This window comes from Sceloporus occidentalis, unplaced genomic scaffold (assembly GCF_023333645.1).
Source record: "Sceloporus occidentalis isolate IW3139 unplaced genomic scaffold, rSceOcc1.0.p SCAF_20, whole genome shotgun sequence".
In the NCBI taxonomy this organism is placed as follows: domain Eukaryota; kingdom Metazoa; phylum Chordata; class Lepidosauria; order Squamata; family Phrynosomatidae; genus Sceloporus; species Sceloporus occidentalis.
Window position 1 is genome coordinate 11,525,483 of NW_028317000.1, and position 23,719 is coordinate 11,549,201.

General features: G+C 42.1%; 3 protein-coding genes across 4 annotated transcripts in view; all 3 read left to right on the forward strand.

Moving 5' to 3' along the window:
- Window positions 1–4,690, forward strand: part of NXF1 (nuclear RNA export factor 1) — a 29,419-nt gene extending 24,729 nt beyond the window's left edge. The window contains exon 21 of the mRNA XM_089482855.1: window positions 3,929–4,690. Within this exon, the coding sequence (XP_089338981.1) occupies window positions 3,929–3,967 (39 nt within the window). The 3' untranslated portion in view covers window positions 3,968–4,690. The remainder of the gene's footprint in view (window positions 1–3,928) is intronic.
- A 1,893-nt stretch (window positions 4,691–6,583) lies between these two features.
- Window positions 6,584–9,551, forward strand: LOC149302007 (transmembrane protein 223-like). The gene is made up of 2 exons (XM_089483607.1): window positions 6,584–6,956; window positions 9,259–9,551. Exons 1-2 carry the CDS (start codon window positions 6,584–6,586, stop codon window positions 9,549–9,551), a joined length of 666 nt encoding a protein of 221 aa, XP_089339733.1.
- SLC3A2 (solute carrier family 3 member 2) overlaps window positions 6,873–23,719 on the forward strand; it is a 41,962-nt gene continuing 25,115 nt past the window's right edge. Inside the window, exons 1-2 of one of the 2 annotated variants that reach the window (XM_089482722.1) lie at window positions 6,873–6,956; window positions 12,730–12,866. In XM_089482722.1, coding sequence (XP_089338848.1) covers window positions 12,776–12,866 — 91 coding nt within the window. In that variant the 5' untranslated portion in view covers window positions 6,873–6,956; window positions 12,730–12,775. Of the gene's footprint in view, window positions 6,957–11,190; window positions 11,209–12,729; window positions 12,867–23,719 lie in introns of those variants that run through there. The other variant, XM_089482723.1, reaches the window with a different exon arrangement.

Genomic DNA, 23,719 nt, shown 5'->3' on the forward strand with positions numbered 1-23,719 from the left:
GGCGTTGGGAGTTATTTGGAGTTGTGGGATCCGCTAGCAGGTTGCTAAAATGCAAGCTATTTTTGCTTTCCTCACAGTGTTATTGGTTAGCATGGGAAGGAGATGTGTAGCAGGTCCTGTTTTAAGACAGAAGGTGGGACCTGTAATGCTTTGTCCTTCTATTGTTCCCTTATTGGATGAACAGATTTTCACGAATAGGCATGATTTAGAAGTCTAGAATTTTGCCATGGTTTAGGAAATTGAGACATCCATGCACTTGAAATGGAACATTCCTAATTTTCATAATTACAGGATTTTCTGAAAAGAAACTTGAGGAATGAGATAGCTTGAAGAAGGCTCATTATCCATGGTAGAAATGGAAACTGACATGGAGAGCCTCACTTCCTTGTTTCTCAGTCAAAAAGCTGCCACTGTCTTTTTCAGATTTAATATTTCAGGCTTGGAATTGTATAATAAGGTGTATCTTTTGACTCAAATAATTTGCAGCTATGGCCTAATTCAGATACTCCTCCTTGGGTAACCTTAAAATCAGTTTACTTTGGAAAGTCCTTTTGGATGGACTGCTTTAAGTTCTTTTTATTTAGGGAAGAAAGGAGTAGTGCCTCCTGCAATTTCTGCTGTAGGGACGGTTTGCATAGAATTTCATGTTAATTGTAGTTTCACCCATGTAATCATGCTAAATTAACTCTATGGGATAATCCTGAAAAGTGTGAGACAGTCTTTTGTATTGGAATGAATTCACGTTAAAAAGCTTCTGACATTACCAATATTGTGATCTACTTATTGACAACCCAAGACAATACTAAATGTTGTATTGTGGTTGTATTTATGATTTCAAAAATTGGTATCTATCTGGGTCATCAGCTTTGAATGCTTCTGCCACTCCTACTGTGCAGGAAGCATCAATCACATCCTCAAGAGAAACTCAAATGAATACATCTAGTTGGTGAATATCTGTTGGAAAGTACTAAAATTAATATTAGTAGGGCTAGATCATCCTGTACAAGTAAACCAACAAAGAACTGCTCTCGCATTAGTGTCTGAAATTTATTTAGATTTAAAACTTCGGTTTAGCAAAAATGGATACTTCAGATATATTAGGCATCTTTACCCTTATTTAGAAAGAAATTGTTCACCTCAGCTAAAAGTTGGCAATGTGTCATATGATGTGGGCATGTTCTGTAGTTATCCTCTTAGGATGCATTAGGATATACAGTGGAACCTCGGGATACGAAATACCCGGGTTACGAATTTTTCGGGACCCGAAAAAATCCAATTGGAAATTATTGATCCGGGTTACGAACGTTTTTTCGGGTCCCGAAAAAACTTTTGGTGCTTTTTGCCGCGATTTTACACCAAATCGCGGCTTTTCCCCATTAGCGGCTATGGGGATTCGGCTTGCGAAAGCCGTTCGGGTTACGAAAGCGGCCGCGGAACGGATTACTTTCGTAACCCGAGGCTCCACTGTATTGCAACATTTCAATTTTGTATTTTAGAAAATCTTATTTTGGAGATACACATATTCATTATACCCCTGAGATTTGGAATTTGTCTGGTTAGACCCTGTGTGCACTTTGTTGTTGTTAACTGCCATCAAGTTGACTTCGACTTTTGCCAACTCTATGAATGATGTACCTTCAAGTCAGCCCTGGTCAGGTCTTGCAAACTCAGGCCTGTGGCTTCAATGACTGAGTTTATCCATCTGCAATGCATTCTTCCTATTTTCCTATTGTCTTCCATTTTGCCAAGTATTATTCTTTTTTCTGGTGAACATTAGGTGAACCTAATTCTGGTGAACCTGAACATTAGGAGGAACTTCCTGACAGTAAGGGCTGTTCGACAGTGGAATGCACTCCCTCGGAGGGTGATAGAGTCTCCTTCCTTGGAGGTCTTTAAACAGAGGCTGGATGGCCATCTGTCAGGGATGCTTTGATTTGGATTTCCTGCATGGCAGAATGGGGTTGGACTGGATGGCCCTAGTGGTCTCTTCCAACTCTACGATTCTATGATTCTATGAATCTGGTCTTTTCATGATATATCCAGAGTGCAACAATCTCAGTTACTTTGGCTTTCCTGCCAGGGAGAGCCCAGTCCTGGTTAGCTCTAGCACCCATTTATTTTTCCTTGTGGCAGTCCAGGGTATCTCCAGGACTCTCCTCCAATATTGCATCTAAAATGAGGTGATTTTCTTATCAGCCTTCTTCACTATCCAGCTTTCACAGCCATTCATAGAAATTGGAAATACAGTGGCATGAACGATCCTGGCTTTAGTATTCAATGATATATCTTTACACTTCAGGACCTTTCCTTCATAGCTGCCTTTTCCGAGTCTTCAGATTTCTAGACTGCATTCTCAATTTTCATTAATGACTGAGCCTAGGTATAGGAAATCTTTGACTGTCTCAATGTCAGCCTTGAAGTTATGTAAATCATCAGTGGTAACTATTTTTGTTTTCTTAATGTTCAGCTATAAACCTGCCTTTGCACTTTATTCCTTGGCTTTCTTCTTTCTAGTTGTTCCATGTCTTTGTTATTTTCTGCTAGTACAGTGCTACCTCGGGTTACGAATTTAATTCGTTCCGCGGCGCCGTTCGTAACCCGATACATTTCGCAACCCGAAAAGGCGCTGGAAAGCCGCTAGCCGCGCTTCCGATTTGAATTTCGCGCCGAAACGCGCCGAAATGATTTTCGTAACCCGAAAAATCTTTCGTTACCCGGAACAGTTTTTTTGAATCTAACTTTTTCGTACCCCGGAAATTTCGTAACGCGGTCAATTCGTATCCCGGGGTACCACTGTAGTATGGTGTGCGCTTACTGTTGCCCAGAGACTTATACTTCAAGGTATTTACTCTGTCCTTCCTTTCTTTTCTTCTACCTTTTCTTTCTTTGTAATCATCACATTCCTCTAAGCGTTCACACATGCAGAACAACTTTCTGCAGAAGGAATTCTTATGTATGTACAACTGATACACACCATACAAAATGGAAACCTGTACTCTTGGGAAGATAGCTCAAATGGAGGCCATACGCATTACAAAAATACTTTTGCAAGTACACTCATCCCTCCATATTTGCAGCTTTGATTATTCAAGGATTTGATTAATATGTTTTCTCTAGGAATATCTAGGTCCTCCAGTGCAACCCTATGATCAACTTTAACTAAAAGTTGCACTGAATGATCTAGATTCCTAAAGAGAATACTCTACTAGCCATTTGTAGCTCCTCATCCCTCCATATTTGTGGCTTTGATATTTGTGGGTTTGATTATTCATGGATTTGATTAATATCTATGTTCTCTCTAGAAATATCTAGGTCCTCCAGTCAGGGACGTAGCCAGGATTTTAGGAAGGGGGGGGGTCCAGACTAAGTGCCACCATTATAATGGAGCTTGGGTGCGGCGGCGCAGCAGCACACACCATTCATTTTTCTAATTGAAGAGGGGGTCCGGACCCCAAGATCCCCCCCCCCTTGGCTACGTCCCTGCTCCAGTGCAACTCTATGGTCAACTTTAACTACAGTTGCACTGAAAGACCTAGAGAGAATACTCTACTAGGCATTTGTAGCTCCTCCAGTGCCGTTCTCTGGTCATTGTCTGTTGGATGTTGACCACAGAGTTGCGCTGGAGGACCTAGAGATTCCTAGAGAGGTGCCCTCTCAGGCAAAAACATAGTGTTTTTGTTATTTGTGGTTTTTCCATTCCATTTGCTAGGAGGTCTTGTGTCCCTAGCGAATGTGGAGGGACAAGTGTATTTGTGCCAGATGTCATAACCTACATAATGCTATAGTACGTCACACTGACATAAGGTAAGAAGGTTATTGAATGCTTGAAGAGATCCCAGGTCTAGTTGAGAGCCTCATGTCCAGTCTGTATCCTTGAAGAAGGATGGTGGAGATGGTTCACTATTTATTCATTTTCTCCCTTCAACAGGCTGAGCAGAAGATTCCAGAAGTGGCGTTCATCCACTGAACATTGTCCTCACTTCTCCGGCCAGCATTTTATTTTGAGATGCTGATTTTGTAAATAAAGTTTTCTCCGTGTAAATTAAAGAGACTCCCACCCTGTTGGATTAGGAAGACTGTAAGCCATGCCTTTCACCATTGGGATCGAGGCAAAGGCTAGGACAGACTCGATGAAGAGGCAGCATCTCCCACCTCTGGTGACAGAAGAACTGCGGTGTAAATCTTTTTTATGAGGACAGAATTGACCCTTTGTGGGGATATGGAGCCCTAAGAGGGAAGGGTCTCCGTCCTTGTATTCCCCCCCCCCCGAAAGTTAATTTGGAAATATTTCTTTTGATATTGTTATCTGTTTAGTTGTCTGCAGAAGCTGTCTGAAGTGTCATGTTTTGTACACTTAGATTAAGAAAGGGCCAGCCTTCCCCAATGCCAAAGAAGCTGGCTGTGGTGGGCAAGGCAGCCAACCTTAAGCCAGAAACACTGGGTTTCCTAGTCCTAGGTTGCCTCTGAAGCTTTTCAAAAGGGGGCATATGGGGTTCCAGGTGACTGGTTTCCAGAGCTCTTATGGGACATTGGTTCAGCCTCTTTCCAATTCCTACAAATCTGCTATTGCTTATCACTGAAGTGAGAGCCAGCATAAAGTTGGCATCCTCAGCAGGCAGTGGCTTCTGTGTGTCTCTTCCACTTCTAGTTCTTGAAAACACTGTGCTTAGTAAAATTGTTATTAAAATCCTATGCTGTGCTTGTGATGTTTGAAATGGAACAGGGTTACTTCCACATACAGCTTTGATTTCTGGTCTTGTACAATGTTCACTGTCCAAAGTTGTCCATAGGAGACTTCTGCACCCTGCTTTTACTTTTTAATACTTTTACGTTGTATTAAAGATAATTTAGAGAAATAATATGTGCTGTTTTTGAGGGGAATCTTAGGTTTCTCCTTAAATCCACTTCTCAGAGGAGATGGTGGGTGCTGCTTCTATGTCAGAATTGAAAGAGAAGTGATAAGATAAATACATATAAGAAATGCAACTTTATAAGAGATTGATATAACAGTTAGGTATTGTGCTTGGGCCAAATCCTACATGGTGGATATTTTTTAATGTTGGTGCCTCATTTGACTCACAAATTACTATTATTTTTGCAGTTATCCCAATTCGTATCCCATAGCATGGCTATTACTATTGCTACTACTACAGTCGGCCCTTCTTATACACGGATTTTTTATACACGGATTTAAGCATACACGGTTTGAAAATGTTCCAAAAAAGTATAAATTTACCTTGATGTTCCATTTTTTATTAGGGACACCATTTTGCTATGTCATTATACTTAATGGGACTTGAGCATACACGGATTTTGTTATACACGGGGGATCTTGGAACCAAACCCCAGCGTATAACAAGGATCCACTGTACTACTACTAGTAATGGAGTGGTACAGGAACAATATGCCTAACTGCAAGGAAACTGCTCCCTCAAACTAAAATCCACAGAGATTGAGGTCCAGAACACACTGCAGAAATAATCCAGTTTGATGCCACTTTAACTGCCCTGGCTCAATGCTAGGGAATTCTGCCACAATTCCCAGGATTCCATAGTATTGAGCCAGGGCTGTTAAAGCAGTCTCAAACTGGATTATTTCTGCCGTGTGCTTTGGGCCTCAATCTCATGGGTGGTTGTTTTAAAAATAGGAATAGGGCTAAGAATGCACCCAAAGCTTGCATACAGATTAGAACAATATCTTCTTCTAAATCAGGAGAAGATAAAGCTATACTGTATTTATATAAAAGGGCTGGCAAAATCCAGAATGCACCTTTCCCATAGTTTCATTTTAATACAGGGATGGGCAGCCCTAGGGCTGTTTTTATGGCTCTCTGTGGTTAAAAATGCAGGGTCTTTGGGGGAAGCCTTGCTACAGAATGCCCCCAAATACTTCTGTCTTGTTTTTTATATCAAGGCTATGGAGAGGCTAGGACTAGGACTAGATAAATGCACCAAACCCTCTTTTCTATAAATACAGCTTTCTCTTCTCCTGGTTTACTCTGTGTATGAGAGAAATATATATATTTACACACACGCGGTGGTTAAAAACGAATGGGGCAAAAGCTGTTATTTGAGTTTGCACCATTCTTTTTGAATCACTATTGTGTATGTATATATGTGTGGGTGTGTATATATATATATATCACATATTTGTGTGTGTGTGTGTGTGTATAATGGAGGAAAGGTGTACTCTAGTATATTTACATACACTCCAGATTTGTGTGTCTGTATATAATTAAAAATCTGGAGTAAACCTTTACTATCTCTTTCGCGTGTGTGTGTGTGTGTGTGTATATATATATATGGTGTACTCATAAATAAAAACATCCAGAGTACACCGTTCCTTCCTTCCTTTCTGTCTGTCTGTCTGTCTCTATCTGGAGGAAACTGGATATTATTTCCGAAAGGGACACTGGCCGCCCGCCCGCCGCCCGCCGCCCGCCGCCCGCCGCCGCCTTGTCTTTCTGGGGCCTAGTCCTTGGTCGCGAGAGACCGGAAGTCTTAGGGCGAGGCGCCGAGGCGCGGACTACACTTCCCCGAAAGCTTTGCGCATCGGCGGGTTCCACTTCCGGCGCGGCTCCAGCATGCTTCCTTCCCGCTGCTGCGTCGTGAGCCTGAGGCGTTGCTGGGGCTGCCTGCGGCCCCGCTTCGGGCGCTGGAGGGGCGCCTCCTCCTCCTCCTCCTCGGCGTTCCCTCTGGAGGTGTCCTGGGCCGCCGTGCCCCGGGACGTGCTCCTCTTCCAGCACGAGAGGCGCCGCTTCTTCCGGCTGCTGGGCCTCTTCTGCGCCGGGCAGTTCGTCTTCTGGGCCTCCCTGGCGCACCTGGCCTTCACTACCCTGAGGGCCCCCGCCAGGGACCAGGAAGCAGCGGCGCCCCGAGCAGGAGAGCCGGCCTCCTCCCTCCGCCTGGGCTCCGGCAAGTGGCGCCTGGGCTTCACCGCCTCCTGCCTCACCGCCGGTAAGAAGGACGGCCTCCCTCGGCCATGGCCAGAGACTAGGCTCCCACGGGGAGACAGACATGGGGACACGGGCCCATAGGGAAGACCTGACAGGGGAATACGTGCCCATTGGGGGACATTGGGGAACACTTCTCCATAGAGAGTCATTGGGGGTTATTTGCCCATAGAGACGCATAGAGGAATACTTGCCCATTGGGGAACAGTTTCCCATAGTGAATCATTAGGATATATTTGCCCATAGAGATGCATAGAAGAATACTTGCTCATAGGGGATCATTGGGAAATAGTTGCCCATAGGGAATCATTAGGGAATACTTCTCCATAGAGAGTCATTGGGGGTTATTTGCCCATAGAGATGCATAGAGCAATACTTGCCCATTGGGGGACATTGGGGAACACTTGCCCATAGAGAATCATTAGGGAATACTTGCCCATAGGGGATCATTGGGGATTATTTGCCCATAGAGACGCATAGAGGAATACTTGCCCATTGGGGGACATTGGGGAACACTTGCCCATAGAGAATCATTAGGGAATACTTGCCCATAGAGACGCATAGAAGAATACTTGCCCATAGGGGATCATTGGGGATTATTTGCCCATAGAGACGCATAGAGGAATACTTGCCCATAGGGAATCATTGGGGATTGTTTGCCCATAGAGACGCATAGAGGAATACTTGCCCATTGGGGAACACTTTCCCATAGAGAATCATTAGGATATATTTGCCCATAGAGATGCATAGAAGAATACTTGCTCATAGGGGATCATTGGGAAATAGTTGCCCATAGGGAATCATTAGGGAATACTTCTCCATAGAGAGTCATTGGGGGTTATTTGCCCATAGAGATGCATAGAGCAATACTTGCCCATAGGGAATCATTGGGAAATACATGTCTATAGGGAAACATCAGAGAATGCTTTCCCATAGAGAAACACTGAGGAATATTGGCCCATAGAGAAACATTGGGGATCCCTTGCCTATAGGGAAACCTTATTTGGCCAATGTTTCCCTGTGGACCAGTATCCTCCTGTGTTGTTGTTGTTGTTATTGTATTTATTTGTATCCTGCTCTTTGCCCAGAACTGGGACTCAGAGCAACTTACATGTCCCTATGGGCGACTATTCCCCTGTTTTCTTATGGGCACGTATTCTCCCCTCTGAGGAAGTCTTCTCCAATGTTTCCCTATGGGCAAGTAGGGTTTCCCTATGGGAAAGGACTGTCATGTGTTTTAGTTAGTACCTCGTGTTTTCTTAGCAAATTTCCTTAGAAGGGGTTTGCCATGGCTTTCCTCTGAGGCTGTCACTGGCCTCAGTTAAAGGGTCCCTTCAAGTCCTTTCTGGCTTATGGCCACCCTAAGCCAAACCTATCACAAATTACTTCAAATGACAAATGACAAATTAATTGAGAAGGGGTTTGCCATTTCCTTCCTCTGAGGCTGAGAGAGTGTGACTTGCCCAGTTGTTGTGTCCCTTCATATCCCTTCTGACTTATGGCAAACCCTAAGGCGAACATGTCAAATTCAGCCTAGACAATGAGGGAACAGAAATGATAGAATCATAGAGTTGGAAGAGACCACAAGAGACATCCAGTCCAACCCCCAAACAGTAAAAAGAGTTTGTGTACTTTGGATCAAGCATTGATATGAACAGGGACTGCTGTCATGAGATCAGAAGAAGACTAAGAATGTGGAGAGTAGCTATGAAAGAACTAGAAAAGATCCCAAAATGCAAAGATAGACAACGGAACACAGAAGTTAGAATCAAAGAAACCATTGCGTTCCCTATTGCTATGAACAGATGTGAGAGATGGACAGTTAAGAAAGAAGATAGGAAGAAAATACGTCCATTGGCGATGTGGTGCTGGAGAAGAAGGCCGAGGATCCCATGGACGCAATAATAATAGTAATAATAGGCAGACATTTAAAAAATATATGGATAATCAATTTATAAAACCAAGAGTGCTTTTTTAAAAAGGGGTATTTGTTTTAAGCCATTCACCTCTGGAAACACACAGCTGGGCCTTTTCCAAACCATCTTCAGAGGCATTCCTCTGTAGGAAAGCATTACAGAAAACCAGTAACTGATGCTAGGCCAACTGTAGGGCTTCAGTGGCCCCTCCAGACTGCAACTCCCATCACACTGGACCATTAATCATATCGGCAGGGCCAGATGGGAGCTGGAGTCCAACAACATCTGGCAGCCTTCTGGTTTCCCATATCTGTGTATAGGCTCTTTCCAGGATGAAATATTGTTGTCTTCTTCTGCCAGACTGGAGCATAATGATATGTTTCTTTGTAGGGTCCCTGATCTTGGTAGCGGGCTTTGTTTTTTCCCGACGATCCGTCTGCAGGGTCTTGCTGCACCGCGGTGGGCAAAATGTGACTCTGACCACCTATTACCCCTTTGCCTTCACTTCATCCTTCACGGTGCCCCTGCGCCACGTCTCCTGCATGTCCCACCGCTTGGAAGTTCCTGCAATGATTCCACTCAAGATTAAGGGGAAACCTTTCTATTTCCTGCTGGACAAACAGGGACGGATCACCAACGCCCAGCTTTTTGACATCACTGTAGGCGCCTATCGCAAACTATAAGCCAAATGCTGCCAGAGGAGGAGAGGATCCTCTGAGACTGATGCAAAGAGGGAGGACAGAAGTTGGCTGTGTAAACATCACCTGAAGTGTGTCCTACCTGAGCTTTTAAAACAGCCTCTTACCCGCCTTTATCTCTCAAGTAAAACAATTTTTCAAGCCAGTTTGGAGCTGTGATTGTGATGGACCTTAAATATGCTGACATTGGGCTTGATTCTGTGTGATTGCTTCATGAATAAAATAAACAATATAAAAAGTACCAGCAGACATGTTCTTCTCACATTCACACATATGCAGCTGAAACAGAGACAGCAAACAGGCAGCCATGTCTTGCTAGAAGGGATTTTTATTGTTGTGATTTCCAAAATATTGAAGGTGAGCTAGATCATATCTCCCACAGCTTTGATTCTCCCAATTTTCTCTGTGTTAGAGGCTCCTGTGCTTTTTAACAGCTGCACAAGTAATAAATACTAATTAAAACAATATACTTGTTGCAAGCTTTCGAAGCTCCATGGGCTTCTTCATCAGGCAGGATGTCACAGGGAGATGTTTGTAACATCTTGCCTGATGAAAAAGCCTGTGTAGTTTTGAAAGCTTGCAACATGTATATTGTGCATTTCGGTTGGCCAACAAAGGTATCACTGATGGATTTTTATTTGTATGTGTTAAATGGCCAACACGGCTACCCCTGTATACTTAAAACAATAAAAAATAATTGCCTATTTTTGCCTGGAGAATTTCACCTGTTTGGTTTTGTTCCATCTTTCAGTTGTTTAATCTACAAGACTTAAACTAGACACTGTACTGCATCAATGGAAGTATTGTGTCTAGATTGAGGGAAGTAATAACACAGTGGGCCCTTTTTATCTGCTGGGGTTTGATTCCAGGATCCCCCATAGATAACAAAATCCATGGATGTTCAAGTCCCATTAAATATAATGGCATAGCAAAATGGTGTCCCTTATACAAAATGGAAAATCAAGGTGTGATATTTGGAATTTATACTTTTAAAAAACACTTTCAAACCATGGATGCTTGAATCCGTGTATAAGAAATCCATGGATATGGAGGGCCAACTGTACCGTTCTATTCTGCTTTGGTCAGGCTTTACCTGGAATATTGTGTCCAGTTCTGAGCCCCATAATTCAGAAAGGATGTGGACAACCTGGAGCGTGTCCAGAGAAGGGAAACCAAAATGGTCACAGGTCTGGAAACCATGAAGCTCTATGAGGAGTAACTTAGGGATCTGAGTATGTTTAGCCTGGGAAAGAGAAGGTTATGAGGTGATACGATAGTCCTGATTTAAGTATTTGAAGGGATGTCATATTGAGGATGGAATAAGCAGGTTTTCTGCTGCTCCAGAGAATAGGACACAGGGCAATGGATTCAAATTATTGTTGACAAACTGGACCGTATCCAAAGGAGGGCCACCAAAATGGTGAAGGGCCTGGAAACCATGCCTTATGAGGAAAGAGAGCTGAGTATGTTTAGTCTGAAAAAGAGACAGTTAAGAGGTGATATGATGGCCCTGTTTAAGCAATTGAAGGGGTGTCATATTACAAGCTTGTTTTCTGCTGCCCCAGAGAACAGGACCTGGAAGAATGGATTCAAACTACAGGAAAAAAGATTCCACCTAGACATTAGGAAGAATTTCCGGATGGTAAGTTTGACAATGGCATACGCTGCCTAGGAGTGTGGTGGAGTCCCCTTCTTTGGAGGTTTTTAAACAGAGGCTTGATGGCCATTTGTCTGGGGTGCTTTGACTGTGTATTCCTGCATGGCAGAATGGGGTTGGACTGCATGGCCCTTGAGACCTCTTATTTATTATTTTATTTATTTAGAGCATTTATACCCCGCTCTTCAGCCACAGAGGCTCTCAGAGCGGCTTACAATCTAAAAAGACGTGACACAAAAGGAGAAGACTGGCAGTGGGGAAGGGGATCAAGCCCAGGGGATCTCTTCCAACTCTTATGATTTTCATGTGAGTGTGGGGTTGAAAGGCAAAGTAATCAACTTTATTCCATCTTTTCCTTGCTTTTTGCCCATTTGGTTTTCAGGGCTTACATTCAGGGTGGCCAGATATCCTCACCACAGAGGAGGACAAGGCACTACAAAACGTTGGACATGACCAAATAAAAGTTAAAAACGCTAATATAAATATGAAGCCATGCTTCGTAGTCATGCTGAATGCTAGGGGAAAGCCTTTAACAGAAGCACAAATGTGAATGTGAAAATACTTATAATCTTTTCATTCAATTTCATTTCCTTCTTTGCTTTGGTTATATATTTTTATGATAGATATGAAAGCATATTGCCCAGCGTAGACATACAGTACTTTAACACTTATATCCAAGATTAGGTACAAGGTGCTTCATAGTCATTTTTTTTAAGTTTGGAAACTATGTTGACACTTCTAGAGGAAATAATTTTACTGGCTTTCTTTATGTATGTTGTGACACAAAACATTTTGCATCATCTTTTATTCACTGTTTAGGAGAGGCCTTGTGTTATTATTGCTTGCAGAAAGAGCTTCACAGAATTTCTTTTTGAATATATAAATAATTATATTTGCCACAGTTAACCTAAAACCAATATAAAATATTTTGAGTTCAAAACCTTTTATAAAATAAGAATCTAGGGACTGATGGAAATTTTGCTGATAAAGATGATATTATGAAAATAAAAAAGTATATTGATAGATGAAAAGGATGAACTAAATTCTATGTTTTATGTAATTATATTTGTGATAAGCTGGGAGTCTGATTTTATGCGATTTATGTTTTTTGTTTGTTTTATTTTGTCATGTATATATGTTGTCTTTTAAAATTTTGTGATTAAAATTATTTTGTTAAAAAAGAGCCTCACAGAAAAGAAACAGTATTGGTAACAGAAGTCATATTTTATTATTGTTATGTAGGAATTATTGTGATTATTGGGATATGGTTTGGGGAGGGAGGGAACAGTGAGACCATTTTTATATATTGTATGTATTTTATCATTGTTGTAAGTTGCCTTGATCCTCTGGAGAAGCGGGATATAAATAATAATAATAATAATAATAATAATGCTCAGAATGGAGGACATTTTGAAATTCCTCCTGGATAGAAGATTGAAATGTAGGGCATGTCCTGGAAAAGGAGGGCCTCTGTTCATCCTGCTTGCCTTTCCTTTATCCTCCCAGCTGCCGTTGCCACGGAAACATCCATCCTTTCCATCAGTTAACTAAAATGGCTGCCCCAAAGACAGAGGAGCTAGGAGCCGGAGAAACTCCCACGATGGTGCAAGGAAGAATAGACCTCGAGAAGAAAGGGAACAAAGGTAAGCTGGGATGCCCCCATGTATCACCTTTTCCATTTGGAAAGTGTATGTTTGCAGCCGAAATAGATGCTCTCTTGGCAAACCTATATATTCAGCTCCATGGCAAAAGCCCCTTCCCTTCACCTTAATGTCTAAAAGAGATGCACCTCTTTCTTACAATCTTCAAAATGTCCCACTGTCTGGGAAGCAATGTTTCTCTCCCTGCTGCATAATGTTCAAATATTTTTACGGTTCATTTTTACGGTCTTTTGACAGACGTCCCAATAATGACGACAACGCAATAGCTTTCCGACGCCTCATTGTCCAATTCATCAATATATGCACCGTTTTCATAGGGAAAACCGCATCCACGTTTGGCTGTTTTGTTTTTCCTTTGTTAAATTTATTGTTTCGTTTGAAAATCTATAATATCTATAAAATCTATAATTAAAAAAATACCAAAAAATATAAAATAAAATATTTTTATGGTTCATGACAGCTTTCTCCAGCCTGTCACCTTGACGGATGTCCCAGTAGTGACAACAAGACAATTATCTCAAGATTTGTAATCTCAGGATTCTGTTTACAGTTGGGTTTTGTTATATATGTGTGTGTGTGTGTGTGTGTGTGTGTGTGTGTGTGTGTGTGTATATGTATGTATGTATGTATATATATATATATATATATATATATATATAGAGAGAGAGAGAGAGAGAGAGAGAGAGAGATCTTGTACCCCTTTGAGACTCACTAACTGGAAGAAAGAAGTTGGCAGTATGAGCTTTGGTAGATTTCAGTCTACTTCCTCAGATGCTTTTGTGTGAGTGTATGTGTGTTTTATTTTAACAAGATTTCCCAGGCCTGCCTTGAGACAGAGCATTGACCCTCACCTGCAGTCCTCAGGGTGGGGCAAAATATGTCAAGATAGGAGTACTGTTCTGAAAAGAAAATATATGCATTTCCTCTTGTGTGTTGCTCCTCTGCTCCTTCCTTCCCTTTCAACATTTCCCAAAGCACAGATTTGGTTCAAAGGTTTGGTCAGCATCACGCCACACTGATCTCCCTCCGCATTAGCTGCCTCTAAAGTCACAGAAAATGTTTTGTTTTATTTTATTTTTATCCCACCTTTTCTGCCAAAGTGGGACCCAAGGCGGCTAACATATATAATTGATTACATATTATTATATAATATTACAGGATTGACCTAGAGCAGGAGTAGGCAACCTGTGGCCCACAGGCCGGATGCGGCCCGGCAAGGCCTTGGGACCGGCCCCAGCCCGGTCCTGCCGCCAATTGCCGCCGGGGCCTTTGGCATCTCGCGCGAGGGGCATGGTGGGGCAATTGTCTATAGAAGCCTCAGAAACATGCATTTATCTTAAAAAAAATTTTAAAATCAGCAAATTTTTTCGCATGTCCTTCATTTTTTATTTAAAAAGTGACCTCCATTTGAAAATTTTGTCCTACATTTGTCCCGGTTTATTTATTTATTTATTTATTTATTAAAAATTATTTAATTATTTATGTTTTGGCTTCGGTCCCCCATTTGTTTGAGGGACAGCAACCCGGCCCCCGGCTCAAAAGGGTTGCCTACCCCTGACCTAGAGATTCCTAGAGAGGTGTCCTCTCAGGTAAAAGCATAGTGTTTTTGTTATTTGCGTTTTTTTCATATTCACGGGGGTCTTGGGCCACTTACCCTAGCAAATATGGAGGGACAAGTGTACTATATTCTATCATCCTTTTATTATTCTTATTTTATTATCCTGTCCTTGCTGCCAATTGGAGGATAGCCAGGATCCTTCTAAAGTCCTTTTTTTCCTAGGAGCAACAGCAGAGAAGACTTGCACCCAGAGCATGGGGCACATTTGTTTCTCAGAGGGGAAAAGGGCAGCAAACAAGTGTTACTGAATGGGCTTCTTTGTCACGCTCAAAATGGAGGACATTTTGGAACTCATCCTTTCTCCTCCCTGCCTCCATTTTAAAGTTGTCAAGTCTGATTAAACTCCATAGAATTTACCTCTAAACAGACATGCATTTGGTGGGATTGTACTGTTGATTTGTGTTTTCTTTGTCAGCGTCATCATCTTCCCTTTTCCTAAATATTAAACTGTATTGTATTTAATCCTGTTTTAAAGGGGAGGGTCAATTTATTTATTGAGAGTATGTATTATTCCAATATATTCTAGTCAGGTAAGCCACATTGATTGCTGCAGCAGAAAGGCAAGGTATAGGAATAAAGCTTATGTATTTTATTATTTATTAAATATTTGATATTAGTCATGGTGGTGGTGAGGATGATGATTTGGGGATCTCATAACTTCACAGTAAAAAAGAAAAAGATAAATTTGGTTGATGAGGAGCACTGGTTAATGGGAGAAAGCGGTTTTAAAAATGTCCATCTTGTTTGGAGACATTTCTTTGGTTGGACTGTAGTTCCCATTCTAAGCACTGCTTGGGAAATTGTTAAAAGCAGATGGGTTTTTTCCCTGTTTAGTGTAGAATTTGGAGAATTAATGTTTTTTAGCAAGAGAAATATTTGGTAATTTGTTAGTCCTGTAATTTGTTAGCCGTCTCTCTCTCCCATAATAGTATTTGTCATTTTTTTATTTGCACAATTGTTATAAATTCATTTGTGTATTGAATTAAGTTGAGTTATATATCCCAAACCTTTTGGTTAACTAGAAGAAAGAGAACCGAAACACAGAATGAAGAAAAGCATAATTTAAAGAAAATACAAACATACCAATATGATAGTAGTCATCTAGTGAGACGCTCTTTCAACAGCAGGCAAGGCATTTATTTACTTAGTGTGTATCTGTTTATTGAGCATTTGTATGTGTTCAAATATATAATATCAGTCTGTTAAAGGGTGTGGGTTTTTTTGCAATTGTATTGAAATTTGAGCTTTATGACCTGGCAGCACTTTTGTTATAGATTATTGATTATTGATTATTTTAAAACAAGAATTTTAAACAGAAATCAGCAGAGAGACAAAGGAGTCAATTGGAAAGGAAACATAGGGCCCAAACAGACAGGCCAACATAAAGCTGCTTTGGGTCACTATGAAGGTATGCTGTTTAAATGATGCATGCTTCCTAAGAGGCCAGAAGCCACACAAAAATCACGCTTCAGTCTTAAGGACTAGAGCGCAGCTTTGGCACAGCTTCTGGCCTCTTCAGATGCTTGTGTCATTTAAACAGCATACCTCCAAAGTGACCCAAAGCAGCTTTATTTTGGCCTGTCTGTTTGGACCCATAGGCCCGTTACAGACGGGTATCCTAGGACGGACTCAGTCCGTGCTAGGGTTAGAAAGGGGCATCTCTTCCAGACGCCCCTAACCCTAGCATGGACTGAGTCCATATGAAATGGTAGTGGCCGTTCCACACGGCCACCGCCATCTTGATGTAGCAGACATGCTGCGTCCGCACGTCACGCCCCAGAAATGACGCAGCGAGTGCGCGCTTTGGCACTTGCGGCGTCTCTTCCGGGGTGCAGGAAGAAGCGCGAAAATCGCGCTTCTTCTTTGCAGCGTCCGGGAACCGCACCGTTTGGCTGCTGCAGTTCCCAGACGCTGCAACCAGCAGCGGCGCGAGACTGCCCCTTCTGGGAGGTCTGTAACGCATCATAGTTTATTTAGCTGTAGCATTGTTCCCAGAGAAATTCATATTCCAAATTCTGGGACCACGATTCTAAAATGAACCAAGTTTTTAGAGTATTTTGAACAAATGAAATTATAAATCACATTTTAATTGGTTACACTGAATTAAACATTTACACCCCTGTATATGTATTGGATATCTATCCTGCGTCAATCAATCTTTTATCTATATGTTGTGTTTCACTGTCCTCAAACTGTTTATATAGTTCTTCCTTTTATTTGGGTTAAAAATTCAAATCTGGAGCCATTCAGGGTTGTTTACATTCCAAAACAGAACATTTGACATGACGTGGAAGAACAATTCCTTGCTCTCATTTCAGCTCTTGGGCATAAGTAAAATTCTGAATTTAAACCATTCGGCCACATTTGAGTGCAGCTCAGCCATACAGAAACTGTTAAAAGACATAGTTAAAATAGTAATAATACTAGCACAAAGTCACACACACCTCTAAATCTTAAGGACTAGAGCGCAGCTTTGACTCAGTTTCTGGCCTCTTCAAATGCATGTGTCATTTAAACAGCATACCTCCAAAGTGACCTAAAGCAGTTTTATTTTGTCCTGTCTGTATGGGCCCTATCATGCCCCCTCTTAACCTTCTTTTCTCCAGACTAAACATACCCAGCTCTCTAGGCTGCTCCCCATAAGGCATATGGCTTCTAGACCTTTCACTATTTTAGTCATCTTCCTCTGGACACGTTCCATGTTCAGTCCCCAGCATTTCAGGCAGCAGCCTGAAAGGGATGGCCACCTGACATCTTGGAGAGTCAATACCACCCGAAGTGTATCCAGATGGCCAATAGATGTAAACCTTGTGTAAGGGAGTCCTGTATGAATTGGGTCAATGAATCATATGTCCTGATACCTGAGATGAGCAGAGTGTCCTTGCTGGATGTCTTCTAAATTCTCAGCAGTCCTTCCATGTAACCATAGCATCATAGAATCATAGAGTTGGAAGAGACCGCAAGGGCCATCCAGTCCAACCCCATTCTGCCATGCAGGAACTCTCACTCAAAGCATCCCTGACAGATGGCCATCCAGCCTCTGTTTAAAGACCTTTAAGGCAGGAGAGTCCACTACACTCTGAGGAAGTTTGTTCCACTGTTGAACAGCCCTTACTGTCAGGAAGTTCCTCCTAATGTTGAAGTGGAATATCTTTTCCTATAGCTTGCATCCCTTGCTCCATGTCCTATTCTCTGGAGCAGCAGAAAACAAGCTTGCCCCCTCCTCAACATGACATCCCTTCAAATATTTGAACAGGGCTATCATATCACCCCTTAACCTTCTCTTCTCCAGGCTAAACATCTCCAGCTCCCTAAGTCGTTCCTCATAGGGCATGGTTTCCAGACCTTTCACCATTTTAGCTGCCCTCCTTTGGACACACTCCAGTTTCTCAATGTTCTTTTTGAATTGTGGTGCCCAGAACAGAACACAGTATTCCAGGTGGGGCCTGACCAGAGCAGAATACTGTGGCACTATTACTTCCCTTGATTTTGACACTATACTTCTATTGATGCAGCCTAAAATCACATTGGCCTTGTTAGCTGCCACATCACACTGTTGACTCATGTTCAACCTGTGGTCTACTTGGACTCCCAGATCCCTTTCACATGTAGTTTCATTCAGCGAGGTGTTGCCCATCCTATATCTGTACATTTCATTTTTCTGTCCTAAGTGCAGTACCTTACATTTCTCTGTGTTGAATTTCATTTTGTTAGCTTTGGCCAACAAAGTTTGTGTACACATATGATAAACCTTCACAAAGCAAATATGTCACTACCTTAGCCATTCACAAAAAAAGTTTTGCATTTTCAAGTATTTCAGATTTTGGCCTTCCGGATTAGGTAGATCAGGTTAGGTCAGTCTTGTGTTTATACTTTTTCTTTAAGCATTGAGGGGAAACATTTCATCACGTGAGCTCACACTGCTGTCTGAAGTTATACGAATCCAGGCTGGGTGTTTATATCCATAGCTACTTTTGGAGCTTCACTAGAAGAGAGAAACCAACGCTTCATGTCTGTTCTGTTTTTCCTGTTTTGCATTCTGAGAACTCTTAGTACATCTTGGCAGGACAGTAGGAACTTGAGTTGCTGCATTCACTGGCACCGTGCCCAACCTGAGTGTAAAATGGAGCCTTGGGACACTCATCACCCCTGCAGTGGCATGCCAAACCAATCTTGGCAATGCTGGTACAAAGGAAGGGGGCATGCAAGACTGAACGCATGCAGGACTGGAATTCAAATTGAGGCATCCCAAGGTTGGCTTTGTTATGAATGAGACATAACGCCTGCCAGTGGCACATACTAGCAGTACATGCTGCTTTCCTCTTGTTCCAGTTCTGTGATGGCAGAGACCAAAGTTCACGGACTGCAATTCTGTGCCAGAGTAACCTGTGTCTTCTTGTGTGCAAGATTTGATTTTGCACTCCTAATTAACTGTGTAAACCAGAAGTGGAGCATAATTGCCGATCCAAAGGTCAAGCAGACCCCAGGTTGGCATAGGGAGGACGCTAGCCAGCCAGCAGTATGGGGTGGGAGTGTACACATTTTCTCACAGATGCACACTGACGTGCAACACACTCGCCTCTCGCCAAATTCACACAGAGATGCCCCACTGTATCTCCCTCGCACTTGTAAAAGAAATTAATATTCTTGCATGTTTTACTTACTTTTACTTGTACCTAGTATTTTGCTTCTGCTTGAAATCGAGGAGGGAAAGAGACAGGTAAAGTAATGTTGTGTGTCTTCAAATTATGGCAACCTTAAGGCACCTATCGTGGAGTTTTCTTGGCAAGGTTTATTCGGAGAGCGTTCGCCATTGCCATCCTCTTAGGCTGAGAGAATGTGACTTGCCAAATGTCAACTCAGTGGGTTTCCATGGCCAAGCCAGGATTCAAAACCTGGTCTCCAGAGTTGTAGTCCAACACTCAAACCACTGTGCAATGCTGGCTTTCTCCAGTCCTGATCAGTAAAATTACAGTTCTGATAAGTCTTACGTAGCAATTTCTCTGGACCATTTCAGTTCCAGTCCTGTCTTGATATTCTTAAAAGCAAGAATCTTGTTTTATTTATTAGTTTATTTTGCAATCCTGGGTTTCCCACCCTGGAATAAGCAGCTGTCGATGTTACAAAACAGCTGAAGCAATTATATTTTTATCTGCATGACATTTGCTCAGGCAAGCAAGGCAGCCAATTTGCCTTCTGACAGCAAAATGCACAGGGAGGCAACATCTCTCTGTTAGAGATAAAAGTTCAAAGTTTGTTTACAGCTGCAAGCATTTTGAAACCATTTTAAAGATCGGCAGCCCTATCAGGCAGCTATTGTCTCTTCCCTGGCAAGTTGCTCTTTGGGTTGCTTCCAGAGGACCTCAGGGGGATCATGCAATTGTGATTCTACATACTATCTTCTTGCAGACAAACATGTGGCAGTTAACATACAGCTTTTCATTTTTCCCCAGCAGGATCTCACCTGGCAAGAATCCAGGCCTAGCCTTGTGCATAACATTGAGCAAGTTCCATTGCGCTGCATAACAACAACAAGGGAGAGAATTCTGGGAATTGGAGAGAGCACAGTGTAAACACTTTGGGGGAAGAGAGCATTAAATGTTGAAAACACGGACACCAGCCATGGACACTGGATATGATTACGGCTTTTTGTTTATGTGTCTGTGTTTACCATTCTCCCTCTTGCCTCTACTTTTAAAAGAGATTCAACAGATGAAGCTTGCTAACCACTTAACTCTTATGTGTCAGGCTTATGTTAAAAAACCCAATCACAGTGGGGTCACTGGAAGAAGCAGACAAGAAGATCTACATGAATCGTAGCACCATAGAGTTGGAAGAGACCACAAGGGCCACCCATTCATCTTAGATGACAAAGAAGTCAAAATAGTGACAAATTTCCCATACCTTGGATCAAACATTGATCGGAACTGAGACTGCAGTCAAGAAATCAGAAGAAGACAAGGAATGGGAATATTTATTTGTTCATTTGTATGCCGCTTTTCTCCCAGATAAAAAGGAAGGGCAGCCCCGAAAGAACTAGACAAGTGCAAAAAATATACAATTGAACACCAAAGTTGAGATCATTCAAACCATGGATGTGAGAGCCGGACAGTGAAGAAAGCGGATAGAAAGGAAACCAGCTTGTGCTGGAAGAAGAGTGCTGAGGACACCATGGATGTCCAAGAAGACAAACGAATGGGTCTCTGTGAAACTGAAGGCTTTCACAGCTGGCATCCATAGTTTTTTGTAGGTTTTTCAGGCAATGAGGCCATGTTCTAGAAGAGTTTATTCTTTTAGAACACGGCCTCATAGCCTGAAGAGTCCCAAAAAAGGGTCTCTCCTCGGAAGACAAGATGACATTGGCCACATCGTGAGAAGGCATGACATGTTAGAAAAAGACAACATTTATTTCATTTCTGTGCCCCCACTTTTTTCCAGAAAGGGACCCAAGGTGGCTCACCAATGAAACCGTTGCAAAACTTCACCATAAAATGTTAAAAGGCTATTAAAATCAATTAGGTTAAAAAACAGTATAAAATTACAAAACATACAGACGTTAAAACGATAAGTAAAACACACATCCTGTGTATAACAGCCTCCCTGACATGGTTGTACATTAAAAGCCTGCTTGAACAAAAATGTCTTAGGCTGCCAACGAAAAGAAATAATGCTAGGAAAGGTGAAAGACAATAGAAAAATAGGAAGACTGTATTCCAGGTGGTTAGATTTGGTCATGGAGGTTGCTGGCCTGAACCTGCAAGAGCTAAACAAATAATAATAATAACAACAACAACAACAACTATTATTATTATTATTATTATTATTATTACACTTTATTTATATAGCACTGTAGATTTACACAGCGCTGTACATACAATAAAAAAATCAATAAAAATGAAACCTGCCAATGGCGTGCATTCTTACAGGATAATAACAAAATACATATAAAACAATAGATAATAATACAAGATAGCATTAGATAAAATAAGCAAGCAACAAATTAAAAACAAAGTGACTTGAGGATAGGGAGACTTGGAGATGTCTCATCCACATGGTCACAATGAGTCGAGGTCAACCTAAAAGCATCAACAAATATTTTTGGATTACAAACAAAAAATTTTTTTGGATTAGGAGTGCTATAATAAACAAGATGGATGCACTCTCATCTCCGGGGAAAATTAGAAGATTTAAGCCACGGCAAGCCTACCCTCACAGTGTTCTTTCTATGGTTGGAGCTAGGCTATAGTGCGGTAGCACTGTCATTTGTTATTTGTTTTTAATTGAATATTTATTGAAATGTTAAAATACACAACATAAAGGTTACGCAGGATCAACAGGTACACAAATACGTACACTCCCACAGAAACAAACAGGCAAACAAACCAGCATTTATACACCTACACACTTAATATGATAGTACTATAATTTGTAGTGGTTTGAGTGTTGGACTAGGACACTGGGAAACTAGACGGCCAAAAGCGGTGTGCTGCCACCAATACTAGGGTTCGGGAGCACGCATTAACCACATGCTCCCAAACCCTAGCGTGTAACAGCAGCGCCATCATGGCACCATCCTGTCCACATTGGTTCTGCCATCTTGACATAAGGGACGTGCAGCGTATACATGTTGCAGCATGTTGCCTACGTTACTGGTATGCCAATGGTGCAGTGGTGATGTGCGCCATGCGCTGTAAAAAGAACCCGGTTTTTCCAGGTTCTTTTTAATCCGGAGGGACACTGCATGGTTTGGCTGCTGTGGCGTCCCTCCGCAGTTAAAATGGGCGCCTCCAGCCCACCATTTTTGGCTGGACTGTCTTGAGCCTAAGATCCTAATCCCCACTTGGGCATGGAAATCCACTGAGTGACCTTGGACAAGTCACTCTTTCAGCTTCGGAGAGGAAAAGCAAACCCCCCAAACAAATTCTGCCAAGAAAACCCAGTGACCCTGCCTTAGGGTCACCATATGTCAACCTCAAGGTACACAACAACAGCAGGACTTCTTTCCTCCAGTATGAGACACATGAGCGCTCCAGTGTGGTTTCATATGCAAGCTTCCTGCTGGCTTTGAGCTTAGACCTTTTCGGAGACAACATGATCTGTCCTGCAGACTTGGCTCATGCGCAGCCCACTGGCAATGTGGGGTGAGAGGCACATGGAGCTGTTTTTTTGGCTCTCTGGCAGAAGCTTTGCCCCTGCTGAGCTTGCCTCCTCCAGACTTGAGCAAACTACACGCCTGAACATGATGAAAGCCTACTCAGATTTTGGATTGGAGTTTGTTGAGAGAGAAAAATGGGATGAAAATGAGAGCATTTGACAGTGAAGGTACTTAGGATGCTGGGAGAGAAAGTAAAGAGAGAAAGGTTCTCGCTTCACTTGCGTACAATGGTTGTGTGTAAACTGTGCCAAACAAGTCCAGGTGAAATCTGAAATCCCTGAGTTTGGGGTCATCTCCCCCACAATCCCAAATTTATTGCTCTGCAGTTATTCAGTCATTCAGGGCAAGCTACCTTTGCAAATACTCGGCCTCAGTTTCTAAACATGACTCTGAAAACAGATCCTGACTGCATTCACACTGCAGAAATAAACCGGTTTGACACCACTTTAACTGCCGTGGCTCAATGCTGTGGAATTCTGAGCAGGAGCAGACAGACTTTTCCAGGACCTGTCTGACATTTCATTCTTTTGCCCAGGAGGATGTCCAAAATGTCCTCCACTTTGAGCATGACTTAGAAGCATGCAATTATATTTATATGAGTGCTTTTTAGTTTTTATTTTGCAATGCCCTATATATTTTCATTGAACGTTCTACATTTTATAGTGCCTTGTCCTCCTTTTGTAGATACCTGGTCACCCTAATTCTGGGAATGGTAGTTCGTTGTGGCACCAGAGGTCCACAACAAACTACCATTCCATAGCATGGAGCCGTGGCGGTTAAAGTGGTGTCAAACTAGATTATTTCCACAGTGTGGATGCAGCCACCAGTACAAATCAAACCCCTGAAATAAAGTGGTCACTTAAAACAACCGGACCCTATTCTTGTGCTTTTAACAATAGGCAGATAGGCAGGACGTTCTCATGATAAAATATTAGGGACAGTCTCTGTTGTGGGAATGGCACAAGAACAGAACAGGAAAAACGTGGCAACCATGTTTGTTGGGAGTAAGTAATGGAGTCAAACTGAGAAAGGTTTGGGTTTAATTGAGGAGTGCTGGGATGG

Bases quoted from the DNA above. Each gene is read 5' to 3' on its own strand.
- LOC149302007 (XM_089483607.1), top strand. From the start codon at position 6,584: ATGCTTCCTTCCCGCTGCTGCGTCGTGAGCCTGAGGCGTTGCTGGGGC. The intron at 6,957-9,258 runs GTAAGAAGGACG...GTTTCTTTGTAG, and splicing joins CGCCTCCTGCCTCACCGCCG to GGTCCCTGATCTTGGTAGCG.